This window comes from Megalobrama amblycephala, linkage group LG7 (assembly GCF_018812025.1).
Source record: "Megalobrama amblycephala isolate DHTTF-2021 linkage group LG7, ASM1881202v1, whole genome shotgun sequence".
NCBI lineage: Eukaryota > Metazoa > Chordata > Actinopteri > Cypriniformes > Xenocyprididae > Megalobrama > Megalobrama amblycephala.
Window position 1 is genome coordinate 3,903,086 of NC_063050.1, and position 21,111 is coordinate 3,924,196.

At 35.7% G+C, this 21,111-nt stretch overlaps 3 protein-coding genes across 3 annotated transcripts; 2 read left to right on the forward strand and 1 right to left on the reverse strand.

Annotated features, from left to right (window-relative positions):
• Positions 1 to 1,921: 1,921 nt before the first annotated feature.
• Positions 1,922 to 8,979, reverse strand: LOC125271126 (GTPase IMAP family member 9-like). Its single transcript, XM_048195108.1, has 2 exons — positions 8,867 to 8,979; positions 1,922 to 4,420 (listed from the first exon to the last, which is right to left on the reverse strand). Exons 1-2 carry the CDS (start codon positions 8,889 to 8,891, stop codon positions 2,877 to 2,879), a joined length of 1,569 nt encoding a protein of 522 aa, XP_048051065.1. The 5' UTR covers positions 8,892 to 8,979; the 3' UTR covers positions 1,922 to 2,876.
• A 2,959-nt stretch (positions 8,980 to 11,938) lies between these two features.
• LOC125271528 (NACHT, LRR and PYD domains-containing protein 1 homolog) lies at positions 11,939 to 12,790 on the forward strand. Its single transcript, XM_048195564.1, has one exon. The coding sequence runs from the start codon at positions 11,939 to 11,941 to the stop codon at positions 12,470 to 12,472; it is 534 nt and encodes a 177-aa protein (XP_048051521.1). The 3' UTR covers positions 12,473 to 12,790.
• Positions 12,791 to 14,814: 2,024 nt separating this feature from the next.
• LOC125271139 (stonustoxin subunit beta-like) lies at positions 14,815 to 19,218 on the forward strand. Its single transcript, XM_048195128.1, has 6 exons — positions 14,815 to 14,901; positions 15,216 to 15,494; positions 15,583 to 15,726; positions 15,816 to 15,897; positions 17,202 to 17,242; positions 18,023 to 19,218. The coding sequence occupies exons 2-6, from the start codon at positions 15,239 to 15,241 to the stop codon at positions 18,556 to 18,558; spliced, it is 1,059 nt and encodes a 352-aa protein (XP_048051085.1). The 5' UTR covers positions 14,815 to 14,901; positions 15,216 to 15,238; the 3' UTR covers positions 18,559 to 19,218.
• The last annotated feature ends 1,893 nt before the right edge of the window (positions 19,219 to 21,111 follow it).

A 21,111-nucleotide genomic window follows, 5' to 3' on the forward strand; every position in this document is an offset into this window, starting at 1 on the left:
AGCTTTATCGATATAATCCGAAGGATTTCTTAAAAGTTCTTCTGATTTAACACCACCTGATCATGTTTTTTCTTTGTTTGATTAGCTGATACAACAGCCCAAACAAAATCTAATATTAAAATGTCAAGGGTCAAGAGCCCAACTAAAGCAAACACTGATCTCCACGATGGTAACTTAAAAATTGTGATTTTCTCCTTTGATTCTGCTTGTTAACATCAGATCACCTTCCTGACACATTTACTGTGTTAAAATCATTGACTCAATGAATGTGTCAGAATTAACACAACAAGTGTTGTCCCTAAACTCACACACTGATGTGTAAGAATTCAACACATTTTGAGTCAGTTTTAATTCATCCTTTCTAAGAGTGTGTATTGCATTCATTTTAACTGGTCAAAAATAGCACATCTATGACACAAACTGTGTGATTTATGACACATTAGTGTGTTAAATATTTTAACACTGCCTGTGTTAAGAAGAATAACACACTGGTTGAGTTAAAAAAAGTAACACAACATGTGTTGTCCTTAACTAGACATACGGATGTGTTAAGATATAACACAGGTTGTGTTGTTTTTAACACAATCTGTGTTATATCTGAACACACCCGTGTTTAGTCATCCACCAATGAAGCAAGAGGCACAAACTTGCTTAACGGCTTGTGGAGTGACGTAGCAGCAATGTGATTGGATGATAGTTAACACATGTTGTGTTGGACACAGTGTTGTTTCTCTCTCTCTCACTCACATTACTGTCTTAAATATTTTATGCCTGTATTAAGAAAAAATAACACACTGGTTCAGTTAAAAGTAACACAAAATGTGTTGTCCTTAACTAGACACACAGGTGTGTTAAAATATAACACAGGTTGTGTTGTTTTTAACACATCTGTTTTAAGAGTGTAGTAACTCTAATGAGAGCAGTCTCAGTACTATGGTATGGTCTAAATCCTGACTGGAAATCCTCACAGATACTATTTCTTTCTAAAAAGAGAACATAGTTGTGATAAAACTGCCTTTTCTAGTATTTTTGACAGAAAAGTGAGATTTGAAATCGGCCTGTAATTGACTAAATCTCTAGGATCAAGTTGTGTTTTTTTAATAAGAGGTTTAATAACAGCCAGCTTAAAAGTTTTTGGTATGTATCCTAGTGATAAAGATGAATTAACAATATTAAGAAGAGGATGTATGACCTCTGGAAGCATCTCTTTCATAATAGATTGCTGCTGATAGGCATCGCTACCTGTTTGAAGAGTATCCTGGGTAAGACACAGAGTAGCTTCTGGTAAGCAACATGTTAAGAAAAGTGACATAAGTAAGGGGATGTTTATGAGAAAACCACCAATACAAAACCCTTTATGATAGTCTATTATTGCTGCATCATGAAATAAATCAGGGATCTGGTTTTGAGTAAAATAAGCATGAATAAAAATATTTATTAAGCATTTATGACACGAGTTAAATATTCCCAGCCAACATAGCATGGTGGGGCCCAGATGGGAGTCACCTGGGCAACCTAACTGGGGCCCAGACATTTTTGTCCACGGATTCCATGGAGGCCCCACATGGGTTAGCCCAGATGAAATGAACACTGCTCAGTGTGCACACTACAGGCTGTTAAATGAAACACAGAAACATACTGGAGTTAATGAGATAATTAGGTGATAATGAGCAGAATCACTGAAGGACAGAGGAACAACAAGAACTACGACTTCAGCCACAGCCTTCGATGAAATCAACTGAAGATAAAAGACATTAGACATTATTACTAAGCAGACTGACTTTATTTCTGACATACATCTACAGAAGGTGTTATTGAGAATTACCAGAGGTTTAGAAGTTGATGATTTGTTGAAAATAAGTTTGGTTTGATGTCATTGTGATCGAGGTCAGCGCTTACTTTAGTTAGGCAGTTTGACTCTTGACTGTTTTAGTAATAATGTTTCTTTGGCTGCTTTTGCTGTTTGTTATGGCAAGAAAAGCAAAAGACAATCTGTTTAACTGTTGTCAGCTGTTCAATGATATGAATCTAATTGTCATCATGTTATGGCTTTGTTCACTGATCTAATGACTGAGCTTTATATGAAAAAAAATTATTAATTTTGAGCTGGATCTCTTCCAGAATAACAAAAACAATTACAAAAATAAGATCAAAATAAAAAATCTGAAAAATACAATGTACATTAAATGCTTTAAAACACCTGCAAAAATCTCGACAATGGTGACATTCTTCATGCCGCAATGCATTCTGGGTGCCTCATACAAAACTCATCCATGGCTCCCAGAATGCATTGCAGCATGAAGCATGTCACCATTGTTGAGATTCATACACTGATTCTTGATGTCTGTGTAAGTGAATCTTGCAGCAGGTTTGAAGTGTTTAGTGAACAATGTGTTTTTCAAACTTTCTGATTAAAACATTATTGTTGTAATTCTAGAAGAGATAGCACAAAGTTAAACACATTTTGCTGATAAAAAGCTCAGTCATTAGATCAATGAATTAAGCCACTAAATGATGATTATATTTTTATCATCTAGTAGCTGACCACATTGTCTCTTGTTTTTCTTGCCAAAGCAAACAGCAAGAGCAGCCATAAAAACACTAAAACAGTCAAGAGTCAAACTGCCTAACTGAAGCAAGCGCTGACCTCGATCACTATTTGGCAGGTATTGCGTTAAAGTTTACATTTTTGGCAGTGACTTCTCCTGCAGCTGCTTTGCACTTTCTAGAGCTCCTGTTGCTTTCATACTAAAACCAAGATTTGCTAGATTTGCTGCAAGTGCAATCATTCTCCTGCAGCTGTGATATCATCTTCTCCAGCTGTGATGTCATCTTCTCCCGCAGCTGTGATGTCATCTTCTCCTGCAGCTGTGTTGTCATCTTCTCCAGCTTGTGATGCCATATTCTCCAGCAGCTGTGATGTCATCTTCTCCTGCAGCTGTGTTGTCATCTTCTCCAGCTTGTGATGCCATATTCTCCTGCAGCTGTGATGTCATCTTCTCCAGCTGTGACGTCATCTTCTCCAGCTGTGATGTCATCTTCTCCTGCTGTAATTTCATTTTCTCCAGCTGTGATGTCATATTCTCCTGCAGCTGTGATGTCATCTTCTCCAGCAGCTGTGATGTCATCTTCTCCAGCAGCTGTGATGTCATCTTCTCCAGCAGCTGTGATGTCATCTTCTCCAGCAGCTGTGATGTCATATTCTCCTGCAGCTGTGATGTCATCTTCTCCAGCAGCTGTGATGTCATATTCTCCTGCTGCTGTGACGTCATCTTCTCCAGCTGTGATGTCATCTTCTCCTGCTGTGAAGTCATTTTCTCCAGCTGTGATGACATCTTCTCCTGCTGTGAAGTCATCTTCTCCTGCTGTGATGTCATCTTCTCCTGCTGTGATGTCATTTTCTCCAGCTGTGATGACATCTTCTCCTGCTGTGAAGTCATCTTCTCCAGCTGTGATGTCATCTTCTCCTGCAGCAGTGACGTCATCTTCTCCAGCTGTGATGTCATCTTCTCCTGCAGCAGTGACGTCATCTTCTCCAGCTGTGATGGCATATTTTCCTGCAGCTGTGATGTCATATTCTCCTGCAGCTGTGATGTCATATTCTCCAGCTGTGATGTCATGTTCTCCTGCAGCTGTGATGTCATGTTCTCCTGCAGCTGTGATGTCATATTCTCCAGCTGTGATGTCATGTTCTCCTGCAGCTGTGATGTCATGTTCTCCTGCAGCTGTGATGGCAGAGTACAATAATACCAAATACCAAACCCAATTAGCACTACACCTACAAGTGCAATTATTGTGCTCATTACCTTTGTCTTCTTCCTTGGCATTTCTGTTTTTTTAAACATCTCAGGAGTGTAATGGCTCTTTTTATTTTTCTGCATTATTGTGTCGATCTTTTTCAGCAGTTCTGTGACCTGATCTCGATTATTTCTGTCCTCATTGTTGAATGAGTGAAATCTGCCACCACAGCTGTTAACTAATTCCTGCAAATGATCACTTTTCCTGATGTACTCATCCAAAGGCTTTCCCTTCAGCTGATCAGCGTGAGTGAACATAATGATGGTACGACACAAAGCTTCATCTCCAAAGTTCTCCTGAATCCATTTCACCGTGTCTCTCTCCTCTTTTGTGAATCTCATACCCAGCTTTAGTACCAGCAGAAACACATGAGGACCAGGAGCAGACATCTCTACACACTTTTCCATTTCAGCCTTCAGTTGTTGTTTTGTCACAGCTGTATTAAACAGTCCTGGAGTGTCAGTTATTGAGATGGTCTTTCCCTCCACCACTCCTTCCTGTTTCCCACACAATTTATTGGCCGATTTTATACAACCAACAACTTCGAATTTATCTCTGCCCAGGATTGTGTTTCCTGTTGCACTTTTTCCTGATCCAGTTTTACCCAGAAGAACAATCCGCACTAAAAAGAAAAAAGTTTTTTTTTAAATGTACATCCAAACATACATTCATATCCAGTCAATGATAATGTAACTTGATCAATGAATTATGTGATTCAGTTAACTTCTAATTCAGTTAGATTGATTAATGAGATTTTGCGATAGTCAGTCATGTCAATTATGCTGATATAAATAGTGTTGGGGAGTAGTTAACTACATGTAGCGGCGCTACTAGTTTAACTACATTTTTCAGTAGCTTGTATGTAGTACAGCTACTTTTAAAACAGTGTAGCTTTTCCAGTAGTTACTATATTTTCCAGCAAGTATCGGTGTAGCGTGACCAAAAGCTACAAGCTACATTCCGTTTTGTGTTCTGCGATGCATTGAAGCAGCACAGCGTCTTCAGATCACGAACTAAAACCGTGCATTACTGCCATCTATTGTTATATAACGCATCTTGCGGCTTTATCAGTTTATCAGCAGTTCATCAAGAAGAGTTCTTCTGATTATGTAAAGGACAGGAGTGGGTTCACACTGCATGAATCGATTAGTAAAGGTTACGCTTAATTTATAAACAAATGATTTAAACTCTGTCAGTGTTGAAGACTTCAAGCACGTACAGGTGAATAATAGCCTTTTAAATTGATTGTCCTGCTTTATTGCAGTCTATATCAAATGTGAACTATTTTACTACAGTGGTGATCCGCCTTAGTCTAATCTGACCCACCAGTTTTATAATGAACATAAGACCACTTACGCAGTGTTTTGCGTCATTGCATAGGCAAAGCATCCGTCAGTTGAACAGAAAACAAAATCGCGATATAGTTTAGTACGCTTGTCACACGGCAAAGGCTGAAGGTTCACGTGAGAAGCGCATGATTCGCGTCTCAAAGCTTCATCACTGCATGTGCTATGAGTTTAACCTGCATTTTTCTGTGTATCCAATTTAAGTTCCGGTTCAGTTTAAACCCAGCTAACAGAAATTTGTTATAAGAACGTTCTCTAAATATTCAGTGTTGGTTCTGGGAACATTAAAATCGTCCAGTTTTCTTGACGTTACAGGAACGTTTTTATAAGATATAATGTTCCTCAAACATTCTTTCAACATAATTTTGATCTAAAATTCAACATTATAGGAACGTTGATTTGTAACATTCCAAGAACATGAAAATGTCCAGTTTCCTTAATGTTAGTAGAATGTTATTTAAAGGTTAGTGTGATGTTCCTGAAACATTCTTTCAATCATTCAAACACCTGCTGTGAACAAACACTGAAAGAAAGAGAAATAAGAACACAAACTACAACTTTCTTCAGCCACAGCCTTAGATGAACTGAAGATAAAATACATTAAATCTCTGAAGATCTGATTCAACAACTCCACAAACAGCATTACCAGCTTCACTTATTACTAACCAGACTGACTTTATTTCTGTCACACGTCTACAGAAGCTCTTATTGAGAATTAACAGAGGTTTAGATGTTTCGTTTGAGGTCACCATCATGGAGGTCAGTGTTTGCTTTAGTTGAGCTCTTGATCCCTGACTGTTATAGAGTTGATTCTTTATCAGTAATCATGTTTTTTTTTTTTTTTTTTTTTTCAGAAAATATGTCTGCAATGATAAAGCAGCTCAACATGTCTGTTTTAATAACAGACAAACAACTGCACTAAAGTGGTTTAATAAACTGTTTTATTGTCATTTTCTTTACTTTTGGTATTGAAGTGTTATGTGAAAAGGAAATAAACTCAAAAATTATAGAAATTGTTTTTAACACTGAACTGATTTATGTTGGATTATCCAAAACTATTTGGAAGTTAAAATCGACGCACTTAGACATCAGCACTCATACAAACCTCAACAATGGTGACAAAAAAAAAAAAATTATTATCTGCATAATTTATTCATGTCGCAATGCATGCTGGGAACCATGAATGTGTTTTGTATGCTGGCATGAATCATGTCACCATTGTTGTGTTTCATATGCCGAATGTTGATGTCTGTGAGTGTATAAGTGACACAAAACAATGTTTTAAACAGAACATTAACAATGACAGTGAAATTTTTCACATTGGTTGAGTTTGATATACAGCATTTCAATTTCTTAAGTTAACAATTACAGAAAATGAGCAGTTGCTTAAACCACTTTAGTGCAGTTGTTAGTTGGTTATTAAAACAGATATGTTGGTCTGCTTTATCATTGCAGAAATATTTTCTAAAAACATCTGCAACTGCTGATAAAGAAGAAACTCAACTAAAGCAAACATCTAAACGTCTAGGTTACTAGTGTAACCCCCGTTCCCAGAAGGAGGGAACGGAGACGTTACGTCGATACTGACGTAATGGGGTCTCGCTAGGGAGCCCAATCACCTCCAAGGATACAAAACAAGCCAATGGGAATTGGCCTGTGAGATTTACATGCCGGGCCCCTCCGAAGCAAAAGTATGAATGAAGGTGAGTATGCCGGCCCTATTTATACCCGGATGCCGGGGGAGGGGCCCGGCATGTAAATCTCACAGGCCAATTCCCATTGGCTTGTTTTGTATCCTTGGAGGTGATTGGGCTCCCTAGTGAGACCCCATTACGTCAGTATCGACGTAACGTCGAACGTGACTGACTGAATGGGAACCTCTGTTAATTCTCAGTAAGAGCTTCTGTAGACGTGTGACAGAAATAAAGTCAGTCTGGTTAGTAATAAGTGAAGCTGGTAATGCTGTTTGTGGAGATGTTGAATCATATCTTCAGAGATTTAATGTCTTTTATCTTCAGTTCATCTAAGGCTGTGGCTGAAGAAAGTTGTAGTTTGTGTTCTTATTTCTCTTTCTTTCAGTGTTTGTTCACAGCAGGTGTTTGAATGACTGAAAGAATGTTTCAGGAACATCACACTAACCTTTAAATAACATTCTACTAACATTAAGGAAACTGGACATTTTCATGTTCTTGGAATGTTACAAATCAGCGTTCCTATAATGTTGAATTTTAGATCAAAATTAAGTTGAAAGAACATTTGAGGAACATTATACCTTATAAAAACGTTCCTGTAAAGTCAAGAAATCTGGACGTTTTTAATGTTCCCAGAACCAACACTGAATATTTAGAGAACGTTCTTATAACAACATTCTGTTAGCTGGGATGCTGGTCCGGTTCCAGAATCAAATCATTGAGGGTGCTTGAGGGTGATATAGTAAAGTGCAGATGTAATGTGTAAATATATGGCTTCACCATAATAAGAATAGCAATGTATAGTGAGACATTTAAGATTTTAAGTCATTTTACAAATAATTGGAATACAATTTCAAAAATATTGATTCAAAAATTGTAATATTTTTCTAGTCTGTTATTCTAGTCTATTATTATTCTTATTATTGCATATTTTTGTCCCGTGTTATGGTTATGGTAACAATTTTGAGCATGAATCCTGCATTTATATGTAGATATCTCTTCTGAAACTGCAGAGTGCAATTGGTGCTCGGTCCTCTCATAGCATGAAAAACAAAACTTATTTTAAAATTCTGAATGTATTATATATAAAGCATGCAAAGAGAGTCAGTGCGAGATATAGGCTACAATTGAGTATTGTATCTTTTGATATAGTTTACAAAATAAAACTTTGAAATCATAATTGTAGTGCATTGCTTTGTTTTAAACCCCAGACATTTTACTTAAACATTCTTCAGTTATAGTTATTTGTAATAAGCCATGTCATTTAAAAAAAAAATAATAATAATTAAAAGTAGTTTAAGAGTAGTTTAACTACTTTAATTTATGAGTAGCTTGTCAAACTATAGTTTTAGAGTAACTTCCCCAACACTGGATATAACCCTTCCTTGAAACTTAACTTCATAATGGATATTTATGGATTGTTTATTTATGGACAGTTGTTTGTTTGTTTGTTTGTTTGTTTGTTTGTTTTTGTTTTTGTACTCACTAGATTTCAAATAATATTCTATTCAAAATCCAATATTATTGGAGAATGAGTGGCTCTTTAAGCCATTTCTTCTTGTAGAGGACTTTGTCATTTATTTTGCATGACTCTCTCTCTCTCTCTCTCTCTCTCTCTCCTTTTTCATATCTGATGTCAGATCAGGTTTAGCAATGCGTATGCAACTTTATCAATGATATATAAGCATTTACTGAAAACATAAAGCATTATATACACTAATTACAATTGATGAAACTGATGTGTAAAAAATACTGCTAAACATTTTTTGTACTCTAGTAATATTCAAAGATTATTGTTGAAGTGGTGAGACAATTAAAATCCAATCATGCTTTAAAATCAAAGGTTCATCCTGAATGCTGACTGAAATACTAAGAGCACTTTAATACATGTTTTTCTATTCTATTTATTATTATATTTTGTTTATCAAGAGAATAATGTTTTCTTTTCTTTTAAACAGTCCTGTCATGTTACAGTTGTGTTGTAATGTAACACTAAACAGAAATTAACAGTATTCATGAGTTTATACAGACCTTGCTTTGTTGAAGTCATTGTCATTGCGCTGTCTTCTCTCTGAACTGTTTTCTGCTCAGAGTGAAAGTGCAGCAGCTCCTCTTATGGCAGTCAAACCCTTGTTCAATGATGTGACTATTTCCTCCTGAGACCTTTTAGTTTCTCTATTGATTATATGCTCACATTTATTATGCTTTAAGTTCTCAAACACACAAAATACACTATGGCCTATAAAAACTACATACTTGTTTCTCTGATGTTGTTACACAAGTGTGGCAGGTTAGTTCGTATTTCCAATTGGGAAAAACTAAGCTTTTTTTCCCCTCACACACTTTGAATACACACAGCTGAAAATGCCACTTGAGGGCGCTATAAATTTAAATTTACTCACCCTCAAGCCGTCCTAGGTGTATATGACTATATTCTTTCTGATGAACACAATCTGAGACATATTTTAAAATATCCTGATGCATCCAAGCTTTATAATGGCAGTGAGCAGCACCAGCAAGTATGTGAACTGGGTTCTAAAGCTAGATATTTTCTTCATAACTTATGGATATTTTTCTTACACAAACGCAGCGCTTCACTTCAGAAGGCCTTTATTAACCCCCCGGAGCCGTGTGGAGTATGTTTATGATGGATGGATGTGAATGAAGACACTTTCTTCAGCTCATACTCATGAACCCTCTTCACTGCCATTATAAAGCTCGGATGCATCAGGATGTTTATTAATAATAATCTCCGATTGTGTTCATCAGAAAGAAAAAAAGTAATATACACCTAGGATGGCTTGAGTAAAGCTTGGGCTAATTTTTATTTGAAAGTGAACTGATCCTTTAATGCAAGCTCATACTACATGACCTTTGGCTGGATTTTGCTGTCGCAGACAGATTTTCCAATGACAAAACAATGCTCGCTGTGGTCGCTGATGCTTGTGAAGTATGAGCAGGTTAGCGCTGTGGTATCATAATGATATGAATTAGCTCCAAATCTTTTTTGAATACCTTGCTGCCTGCATCTTCAAAGCATTTTTTTCCTGGTATATTCATGTCTTCTTTTATGTTTCTGGAAAAAAAATGCACAAAAAAAACAAAACAAAAAAAACACTTGAACAGTGAGCTGATCATTACCCTCCTGAAAGCATTTGGAGATGGTCATTTTCTTAATGATCCTGTTATGGCTATCCAAATAGTAAAGTTTTACAGTTTTTGATAATTATTAACCTAAAAAATCTAGAGAATTGTACTGCAATGGTTTTGAGGTTGAGTGAAATACCTAGGACCTTAAAGCAAAGTTATAGAGAATGAGGAGATTCAACATATGCTATGAATATTGATTATGTGTGATATGTAGGGCCACCCTGTGGCTGATTTCTTTCATACTTCACACAGACAGCGAGAGTCAAGAGTCAAATAGGTTCACCAAGTTTCGTTTTGATCGGCCTCCGTTAGCCTGGTCAAATAGGTTTTCAAACTTCTTAGGCCATTGGCAGCCATGTTTTTTTCCATTTAAACATTCATAGCTCCTTCGACCAAGACACTGCATGCCAACTTATGATTGCGCAGTTATAGCCTTTTTCATGTTTTTTTGGGGGTTTTTTTCCTGTTATAACGCCACCAAGTGGACAATCTCTTTACCATTATAGCAGCTTGGACAAGGACAGTGCATGCCAATTTTCAAGTCAAGCAGACTAACTGTTGTGTAGATGTAGTGGTTTTCATGTTTTTTTTTTTCTATTACAGTGCCATCAAGTGGTCAAACGCTACAATTTTTTACTGTGACCTTGGACTGAGCTTGTACACACATGTACCATGTTTGGTGAAAATATCTCATTGCAATCAAGAGATATAACCATTTTAGTAAAAGGTAACTGCTACTTCAAACATTTTGGCGCTATGTTGCGAACTTGAATCACCAATCCAAAATTCTTTTAATAACTTTTTGCCATGAGTGTTTCTAGATGATGCATGTCAAGTTTTGAACAAATTGCACAAATGGCCTATGAGGAGTTTGAAAAAGTATATTTTTCAAATAATCGCAAATGTTTAACAAACAATTTGATTAACAACAGTGGATCTTCAGGCAAAGTTGTTCAGAATGAGGAGATTCAACATATGATATGAATATTGTACAATAGTATATTATACAATAGTATATTATATTATATTATATTATATTATATTATATTATATTATATTATATTATGTTATATTATGTATTGTACAAATATAGTAAGCATCATGGTGAATTGCCAAAAAATATAATAATAGACATCTTTTTTTCACAATTCATAGACAAAACAGTCTAATTTATCTTTGCTAAGAAAAGTTTTGATTAAATTATTATTTCATGCATTGCAAAATGAAAATTTTCTTGCACTAAATACAGCATGTTTCAAAATGTGTTGCTTTGTATTTTGTAAGTGTGTGATGTTAAAATGTGAATTTTAATGCTTTGAGTTCACATACTGTTGACAGTCGTGACCTTATGACAGCTTAGAGGTTTAATAACATTGTACGATTTGTGGTTTGAAAGGTTTACATGAAGATTCCTTTCTAACAGTGTATTTAATATGAAGTGTGAATGAAAGTATTTTGAGAATTATGTTGTAACTCTTTCACAACACAAAGCAGCTTTATGGAAATAGCATCAGACAACATTCGAGTGTAATTTCTTGACCAGCAATACTATGCATCTGCATGATTTGTTTAGTGTAGTTTCTCAAAATGCAAACACTTGTTGACAGTAAAACAGCACTATATAGGCAAGAATCATAGAAACAGCCAAATCAAAAGTGCTTTGTCCTCTTAAATCCAGTTCTAGGTCCAAACTGATGGCGAACACCTCGCTTTAGATTACAGAACCTTTGGTTTTTATTGAAAAAAAAAAAAAAACACATTAAAACAACAAGAACCACTCTTAGAAATCAACCAATGATGTTTAAAAATATATCAAACAAACAAAACACTCAAAAAAGATGATTTCAAACAAGAAAAATACAACAACAGATATTTAGTGCAGCATATACTTGTCTTTGTGGCTGTTTTAAGTATATTTATTCTTCTCCAGCACAGAAACACCAGCAATAGAAGATGAAGACTGTTGGGGAGCTGCTTCTGAAAGCTCTGGAGGATCTGGATTCAAAAAAACTAAAGAAGTTTAAGTGGTTCTTAAAGAAGAATGGCTCTATTTCACCTTCTGTTCTGGAGAAAGCAGATACCGCCACTGTCACAGTGGATGTAATGGTGGAGCAATTTGAACCAGACGGAGCTGTGAAGATCACACTGGATATCCAGAGGAAGATGAACGAGAACCCCCTGGCTAAACTGCTGGAGAACTGGACTGTGACAACTGAGAAAAATGAACTGATAAATCCAGAGAGAGATGAGCCGCATCTGAATAGTGAGGCTCATAAAGCACAGTTGTTTAATAATCACTGGCCAGATCTCATTCAGAGAGTTAAAAATGTTAAGATCATTGCAGATAAACTGCTTGTGCAGCAAATAATTCACGAGGTACAATATTCAGAAATCATGCATGACCATTTAACCAGTGCAGACAGCTTGAGAAAGATCTGTGACATTATATGTAAGCGCAGTGACACTGTGAAAGCCAAATTCATCTGAATTCTTCAGGAAGTGGACCGATACCTTCTAGAAGATCTGTCTTGATTTGACACCTTGAGCTCAAGGTACATCCAAAATTTCACAAATATACTCTACCAGCAATTACTTAAAAATATGCATTAATTATAACATTACAAAGAAATCTCTTAAGTGTTTTCCTATGTCAAAGTAATGGGGAATTTTTTTTAGAATAATTTAAAGAATAATGATTTGTATTATTATAGTTGATCTCTGTCTACTCAGAACTCAAGTCCAATAAAAGTCTGATTTTGTAAACTTTTTGTTGTTCAAGAATCTCACATTTATTTCATACTCATCTTAAACAATCATAACCCGTCACTAAGCCAAAAAAAAAAGAAAAAAAAAAGATATTGTCTAATCAGATAGGGGTGAAACATGTTTACATACTTCTGTTAGATTTCATATATTTAAAGGAACACTCCACTTTATTGAAAATAGGCTCATTTTCCAGCTCCCCTAGAGTTAAACAGTTGAGTTTTACTGTTTTCAAATCCATTCAGCCGATTTCCAGGTCTGGCGGTACCACTTTTAACATAGCTTAGCAGAGAGTATAGAGAGAGTATAGTTCCTAGCCATATCGGCCTAGAAAATCGCAACTTTTCATTTTCCATCGGTCTTAGTACACGATGTAACTAAGAGTCAAGTTTTAAATAGTAAAAAATATATCGAAACTCTTTGGTCTTCGGTCTTCAGAGATTTAATGTCTTTTATCTTCAGTTCATCTAAGGCTGTGGCTGAAGAAAGTTGTAGTTTGTGTTCTTATTTCTCTTTCTTTCAGTGTTTGTTCACAGCAGGTGTTTGAATGATTGAAAGAATGTTTCAGGAACATCACACTAACCTTTAAATAACATTCTACTAACATTAAGGAAACTGAACGTTTTCATGTTCTTGGAATGTTACAAATCAACGTTCCTACAATGTTGAATTTTAGATCAAAATTAAGTTGAAAGAATGTTTGAGGAACATTATACCTTATAAAAACGTTCCTGTAACGTCAAGAAAACTGGATGTTTTTAATGTTCCCAGAACCAACACTGAATATTTAAAGAATGTTTGTGGCGAGGGGGGCGTGGTTCAGCGAAGTCTGCAGCGGGAGAGAGAGTCGGGAGATGCATGGTGAGTGAGTGAGTTAAATGTAAATCACGAACACCTGTTTCTCATTCCAGTAATTGGCGCAGAGACAGGATAAAACACCAGAAGAAGCAGGAGTGTGAGAGAGAGAGGGACTGCTGACTGAGAACGCTGGACTGCCGAGACACCTGTTACTGGAGTGAAGCCATTACTGTGGAGATTATTTTATTGTTGTGCATTTGCACAGACTTTTTGTTGGAGATTTAATATCTGAAATAAAGCTCAGTCAGCAGTCAAAGCCGACCCTGTCCTCTATCTTCCCTAAGAACTTTGAACTTTGCTACAACGTTCTTATAACAAAATTCTGTTAGCTTGGACTGTCTTCATATCTATGCTGCATTTGCAATCCTGCAGCTGTTTTCATATCAGTCATTCATATTAGTAATATGTATTAGTATTAGTATTAGTAGTCATTACTACTAGGAGGTTCAGGTTGAATAATTATTTCTTCCAATGTTTCATCATAGGATGCTCAGATTGATATGGTAAAATCGACACCATCATTACTGTTTTTACAGTGTGTACAATCGCTGAGCTCCGGAAGCCTCTGGAGCTGAATCGGTTATGGTAATGGGCGTTAGTTTCTGCACGCGATGTAAGCGGCAGACCAATCAGAACAGACTGGGCTGTCTGGCCAATCAAAGCAGAGTAGGCTCGCAGAAAAGAGGGATCTAGAAGCATCAGATCAGTCGTTTGAGAGTCATTGAAATATGTGGTGATGTGCAATGTATATGAGAAAGTGAAAGTGTTTTTTGACCTTTGATGCATGTAAACCTGTTATAAGAGACATCCTAAACAAAATTAAGAACCTTTAAAATAGCGTAATAGGTGCACTTTAAATGAAATATTTTCTTTGTAATCGTGATAAAATATGTCTGTAGAAGTAGATATTTGTGGAGCTATTTGACATCCAAACTATGACCCCTGTGTATATATATACCTATATATATTTCCACTATTTGTGTGGATGACACATATGAATTTTAATCCTTTTATTCATTTAAAAAATAGATAATTCTGAAACAGCATCAAAACCTCAAAATAAAAATACAAACACAATGCACTAATAATAATCCACTGATACAAAATGTTAAGATGAGCTGTTTTCTTACAACAAAAGCAGTATAACAAGACAAACAGGTTTTCAACACAAATCAGCCCAGACTGCATTTTTACTGCCACTGAAAACAAGACTGAGTCACGTCTACTGTAAGTCCAAAAGTAGTTTCCAGTAAATCTTCATCTAGTTTCTGAGGATTGTCACTGCAATAAGCGAGGTATGAATTTAATTTAATGACACATAAACAACTTAATTTCTATTGGATGATAATTTCTATTTAGAACCTGAATTTACTAATTGAGCAATATTTTTTACAAATGTATCAGTGGCAAAGTTGCAGCAAAGTTTTGGTACAAACCTACAGGCTAAAATACATTTGTTAAGATCTTTTTTTGTGTGTGTGAATAAAAGTTACTTGGTTTAAGTATTTTTTCGCATTAAGACAAGCTTGTCGCACAACATCAGATTTTTATTGAATATTTAATGAATTCAGGTATATCAGCTGTTTTAATTATATTTATTCTTCTCCAGCAGAGAAAGAGCAGTGATAGAAGATGTCATCTGTTCTAGAGCTTCTTCTGAAGACTCTGGATGATCTGAGCACACAAAAACTACAGAGGTTGAAATGGTACTTAAAGAATTATGAATCCATTTCCACGGCTGATATTGAAAAAGCAAAAGCCACTGATATAGTGGACATAATGGTGGCACGATTCACTCCAGAGGGAGCTGTTAAGATCACGCTGGACATCCTGAGGAAGATGAATGAGAATCATCTGGCTGAACAGTTAGAGAACAAACACAAGGATGGTAAAGAAGGAGTATTAGAAATTCTACAGCTGTAATGTCGGAAATGCCCTGTAAGATATGTGAATCCTTCTCTCTGTCTCTGTTCCAGTACAAAATGCAGTGCAGATCAGCAGAGACGCTCACAATGTTGATCCTAATCCTAAATCAGGTGTAACTGTGCATGCTCCTGTATTCACTAGAAACATCTCAAACCCAGTGACCTTCAACCCCAGCTCGAGCTCCAGTGCTGTTGGTATGATTAACACTGTCAAAATCAAACCACTGTCAATATTCTACAGTATTAGGGTTAAATATATAAGACTCTGTTTATTTTTAAACAAGGTCTAGTGCAATATTACAACAAAACTATGAAGAAAGTGGATCCAGTTGTGAAGTTTCCCTCTGCTGGATTGATAAGTCTGAGGTAGGATCATACATTCAGATTTCTTGCTTTACTTGTTTTGTGTACCTGAGCTAATACAGCAAAATCCCCGGTGTTAAATCAACGAGTACATATGGTCCCTCTCTACAGAGTGTTAAAGTAACACTGACACAGAGTTAAAGTTAATGAGATAATTAAGTGATGATTGAGCATTAATGATGAACACCTGCTGTTAACAAGCAGAATCACTAAAGGATAAACACAAGAGTAGTATTAGTAATAAAGTTAATGAGATAATTAAATGATGATTGAGCATTAATGATGAACACCTGCTGTTAACAAGCAGAATCACTAAAGGATAAACACAAGAGTAGTATTAGTAATAAAGTTAATGAGATAATTAAATGATGATTGAGCATTAATGATGAACACCTGCTGTTAACAAGCAGAATCACTAAAGGATAAACACAAGAGTAGTATTAGTAATAAAGTTAATGAGATAATTAAATTATGATTGAGCATTAATGATGAACACCTGCTGTTAACAAGCAGAATCACTAAAGGATAAACACAAGAGTAGTATTAGTAATAAAGTTAATGAGATAATTAAATGATGATTGAGCATTAATGATGAACACCTGCTGTTAACAAGCAGAATCACTAAAGGATAAACACAAGAGTAGTATTAGTAATAAAGTTAATGAGATAATTAAATGATGATTGAGCATTAATGATGAACACCTGCTGTTAACAAGCAGAATCACTAAAGGGTAAACACAAGAGTAGTATTGGTAATAGTAAAAAAAAAAAAAAGAAAAAAAAAGCTATTTATTGAGCAATTTGCTTATAGAAATAAATTTAATAAAACAATCAACAACCTTGAGTGGCATATATCTGTCCAAAAACTTTTCACAACCAGAACAGAATTATCACAAGAAAGGGATAATCCATGGCAAGGTGCGCATTAAATGATTGTAATGCACAACATGGAGACAAAGAACCAACAGTAAGAACCAAGCTATTTTAGTAGTAAAAGTCACAGGCATGTGTACACAAGTGCTTCAAGGAAGGCCTAAAGCAATGAAGTGAATGATGTAATAGCTTTATGTAACTGGGCCCTAATCTGCCCGGACCCATATGAGCATGCATTTCTTGCATACTCAATTTTTTTTTCACCAATAAAACATTATTTTATTGCATTATGTTTAAGGATTTTGCTGTCAACTTGAGATAACAGTGAATGTGTTTTTAACATTAATAAAGATTAGTTAATACTGTATCAAGTATATTGCTCATTGTTTATGTTAACGATCTGGTACATTAATGTGTGCTTTGTTCTTCCACAGTGAAAATGCTGGAGATACCGGGATCACCTTAAGACAACAGTGTAAGTCTGAATACCAGTGATGGATGCATTTGAATCACTGCTTCATGAAGCCTCAAAACATTTATGAATCTTCAGTTTCAAATCAGGGGTCCAGAGCTCACCAAGTCACATGTTTTCTGTGAATGAAGCTTTGTTACATCATAATATTTTTGTTTTGAAACATTTCAAAATTCTGAGGGGTCAAACACCGATGAACAACAGTCTAATTTATAAATAATTTTGGGTTAGTATTAAATGGAAGCTTGTTTTCGGCAAGGAATATTAAAAAAAAGTAAAACGGCAATTGCAACTTTTTATCTTGCGACTTTTATCTTGAAAGAAAGAGAAATAAGAACACAAATTACAACTTTCTTCAGCCACAGCCTTAGATGAACTGAAGATAAAAGACATTAAATCTCTGAAGATCTGATTAAACAACTATGATTAAACTAACCAGACTTTATTTCTGACACACGTCTACAGAAGCTCTTATTGAGTATTAATTGAGGTTTAGATGTTGAATTTTTGTTGAAAATGTCTAGTTTGATGTTTAGTCACCATTATGGTGATCAGCTTTAGTTGAGCTCTTGACCCTTGACTTTTGTTAAGTTGCTTTTGTTTTTTCAGAAAACATTTCTGCACTGATAAAGCAGATCAACAAGTGACTGCATTAAATTGTACACACACTTCCTTCAATCAGAGCTTTGAAAATATTCATTTCTCCCATCACTACTACACAAACACATTTACATTATTTAGTCAAAGACGTTTGTTGTAAATTTTCTTTACTCTTGTGTTCAGATGCCTGTGTTCTCACACTGGATCCCAACACAGCACATCCTAACCTCTTTCTGTCTGAGAGGAACCGGAAGGCGACACATGTGAGAGAGAAGCAGCCGTATCCGGATCATGCGCAGAGATTCGATTGGGAGCCGCAGGTTCTGAGTCAGGAGAGTCTGACTGGACGCTGTTACTGGGAGGTTGAATGGAGCGGGCGGATGGGTGTTGGTATAGTGGTGACATATAAAGGAACGAGGAGTAAAGGAGCTGATAATGACTATTCGTTTGGTCGTAATACACGGTCTTGGCAACTGAAGTGTTCTGGCTTTGGCTACATCGCCTGGCACAATGGTTGTCCGACTAATATACCTTTTCCTTCATCTTCTACTAAAGTAGGAGTGTATGTGGACGTGTCGGCCGGCACTCTGTCCTTCTACAGCGTCTCTGACACACACACACTCACACACTTACACACATTCAACACCACATTCACTGAACCCCTCTATGCTGCGTTCTTGATCCCCACAAACTGCTCCGTGTGTCTGTGTGAAATTTAACACCCATTGGATGGACTTCACAAAGAATACATGATCATTTGTTATACTTTAACAATCATTTGGTTATTAATGTTAAATGATAATTACTGCAAGTTAAGACATGGAATCACTGTGTTTGTCTGTTGTTTCTGTACAACTGAGGGTAAAAAACACTCATACTGTATGCTTAACTCATATGCTTAAGTTAAATGTATTAAAATTGTTGAGAAAATGAATTCAAATGAATATAAAAAGCCAAAACATGGCTATATAAAAAGACAGTCTAACTTTCTAATGGTTATTGATTATGCACATGTCACATCAAAGCATGCACTTTATTTTACTGAGAAGTTGCAATCATATTTACCACTTTGCTGCGAAAAATTTGTGGGTAAATTTTATTAGGAGTCTATAAGATTGTAAGTTTTACGCGAGTGAAATTCAAAGATTTTGCTTATATTCCAGTTGGTCGCATGAATTCAACAGAAATCTGCAGAAATCAGTGACTTCTGTGTGAGATCATACATCACTACACTTGACAACAGTTTTGTTTCCAATAATAACTAATGTCTTTGTTCTCATTTCACAATGTCTCTTCAGAATGTTTCACGCAGACTCATATTACAAGTTTTGTTTTCTTTACAGTATCTTAAATTGTTCCACTTAATAAAATTCATAACACCAAAGGCATATTTTTGTAGAATTAATAAGATTTATGAATACTGAAAATTAATAAAACAATAAAAAAAAACTAAGTGAACACAATAACAAATGTCTTTGTTCTCGTTTCACAATCTGTAAATACATTATTTAGATTATTTACATTGTCCCATCTTCTAATGTTCAGGCAACTTACAATACCAAAGTTACAATTCACAGTTTCAATTTCTTTTCCTTAACCATATAAAATGTTTTAAGTCATGAACTACATTACCCAAAATGCACTGCCAATTACTGGTGTGCATTTCACTCTGTACAGCAATGAATTAACCACGATCACAATGGAATGGCATAAAACTCAGTAACTTAACATTACCAAACCTCTTCATTGTTATGAAAATAAACATAGGACATATACTGATACTTCAGATGTTGTACTATAAATATGTTGTACAAAATCGCATGTTCAAAGCGAAACTGTTTATGCAAAATGTTAAACATGTACAACTTTTGATTTTACACACAACAGGGTCAACAACAGTATTACCAAAATGTTTTGTTTTGAGTTCATTGTAACTTCTATTTAGTATGCTCTAGGAACATGTTTGCATGACTTGGAAAATTGGAATCTCTTCAGGATTGGGGCAAAGCCAAAATAACAGGCTAAACAAAAGATACGACTGACTAAATCCACAATGATTTTATATATGTATATATATATATATATATATATATATATATATATATATATATATATATATATATATTGGGAACTATATGTAGATTTTATCTTGATAAAAATGTATTTTTTTAAGAGAAGGCAGACTAGGGAATGTTGCGACGGGAAGGACTCATTTACGGCATTTGCAGCAGCAAATGTGCTGCATTACTGTTTAACAGATAGAACAATAGATGTTGTGTAAAAGCCACTGGAAGGCAAGCCTGCAACCTTTAGCCAAAAAAGCGCTAATGCTAAGGCTGTGGCGGTACGCAGGGAAGGAGTTTTGAATGGCAGGCATGGGGAATGGGGACTTCCTCTAAGTCCGCACTTTCGTGACGTAATGCTGCTTTGACTACCGTTGTTGTGTAATATTCAGTTCCTGTGAAAAACTGTTTCAGTAGGTGGAGTATACGTGAATATTCATGATATTTCCCCTGTTGTGGGCGTGGCCTTGAGACAGTAGTATTAGTAGTAGTTATTTCTCTAAACAGTATTCTACTCTTAACTAAATACAACCTGTTTTTGTTAATGAAATCAGGATGTGCTCATTTGAGGGTCCATGTTAAAGGGATAGTTCATTAAAAATAAAAATTCTGATGCCCTCATCTTATTTCAAAGTTATATGACTAATTTTTTTCATGGGACATATTTTGAAAAACGTATCAGTGTATTTTTCAATTTACAATGGAAGTCAATGGGCACTAACATTAGTTCTACTGGTTCCCAAAATTCTTCAGGATATCTTCTTCTTTATAGAAGAAAAGAAAACATACTGGTTTCGAACGGATGAGTAAATGATGACAAAATTTTCATTTTTGGATGGACTATACCTTTAAACTATTATAATCAATTAGTACTTGGCAGAGCTGGCCCAAGGCATAAGCGAACTAAGTGGCTGCATAGGGCCCCCATGGCCACCAGGGGGCCCCCAAGAGCACATGACAGCTTGATTTTTACAGTGCACATTCTGTCAGTTTCATTTCTGTGCCTCCGTCCAATACTGTACAGAAAAGTTCATTATTTGCATGTGCTTTAAAGCCTTGCCGGTTAAATATTTAATTCTACTGTTCTGACTTGCGCTTTTTCTGAGCGCGTACATCGCACACTAAAAAGCAGTGTCTGATTACTGGACTTTATCTTTCGTGTCTGATTGTGCTAATATTGTCAAATACACAGAAGGTTTACATAAACAC

Excerpts from the sequence above, each read along its gene's own strand:
- LOC125271126 (XM_048195108.1), bottom strand. The coding sequence starts at position 8,891 with ATGACAATGACTTCAACAAAGCAAG. Across the intron at positions 4,421-8,866 it reads AATGACTTCAACAAAGCAAG|TGCGGATTGTTCTTCTGGGT; the intron begins GTCTGTATAAAC and ends TTTTCTTTTTAG.
- LOC125271528 (XM_048195564.1), top strand. The coding sequence starts at position 11,939 with ATGAAGACTGTTGGGGAGCTGCTTCTGAAAGCTCTGGAGGATCTGGAT.
- LOC125271139 (XM_048195128.1), top strand. The coding sequence starts at position 15,239 with ATGTCATCTGTTCTAGAGCTTCTTCTGAAGACTCTGGATGATCTGAGC. Across the intron at positions 15,727-15,815 it reads CTCGAGCTCCAGTGCTGTTG|GTCTAGTGCAATATTACAAC; the intron begins GTATGATTAACA and ends TTTTTAAACAAG. Across the intron at positions 17,243-18,022 it reads GATCACCTTAAGACAACAGT|ATGCCTGTGTTCTCACACTG; the intron begins GTAAGTCTGAAT and ends TCTTGTGTTCAG.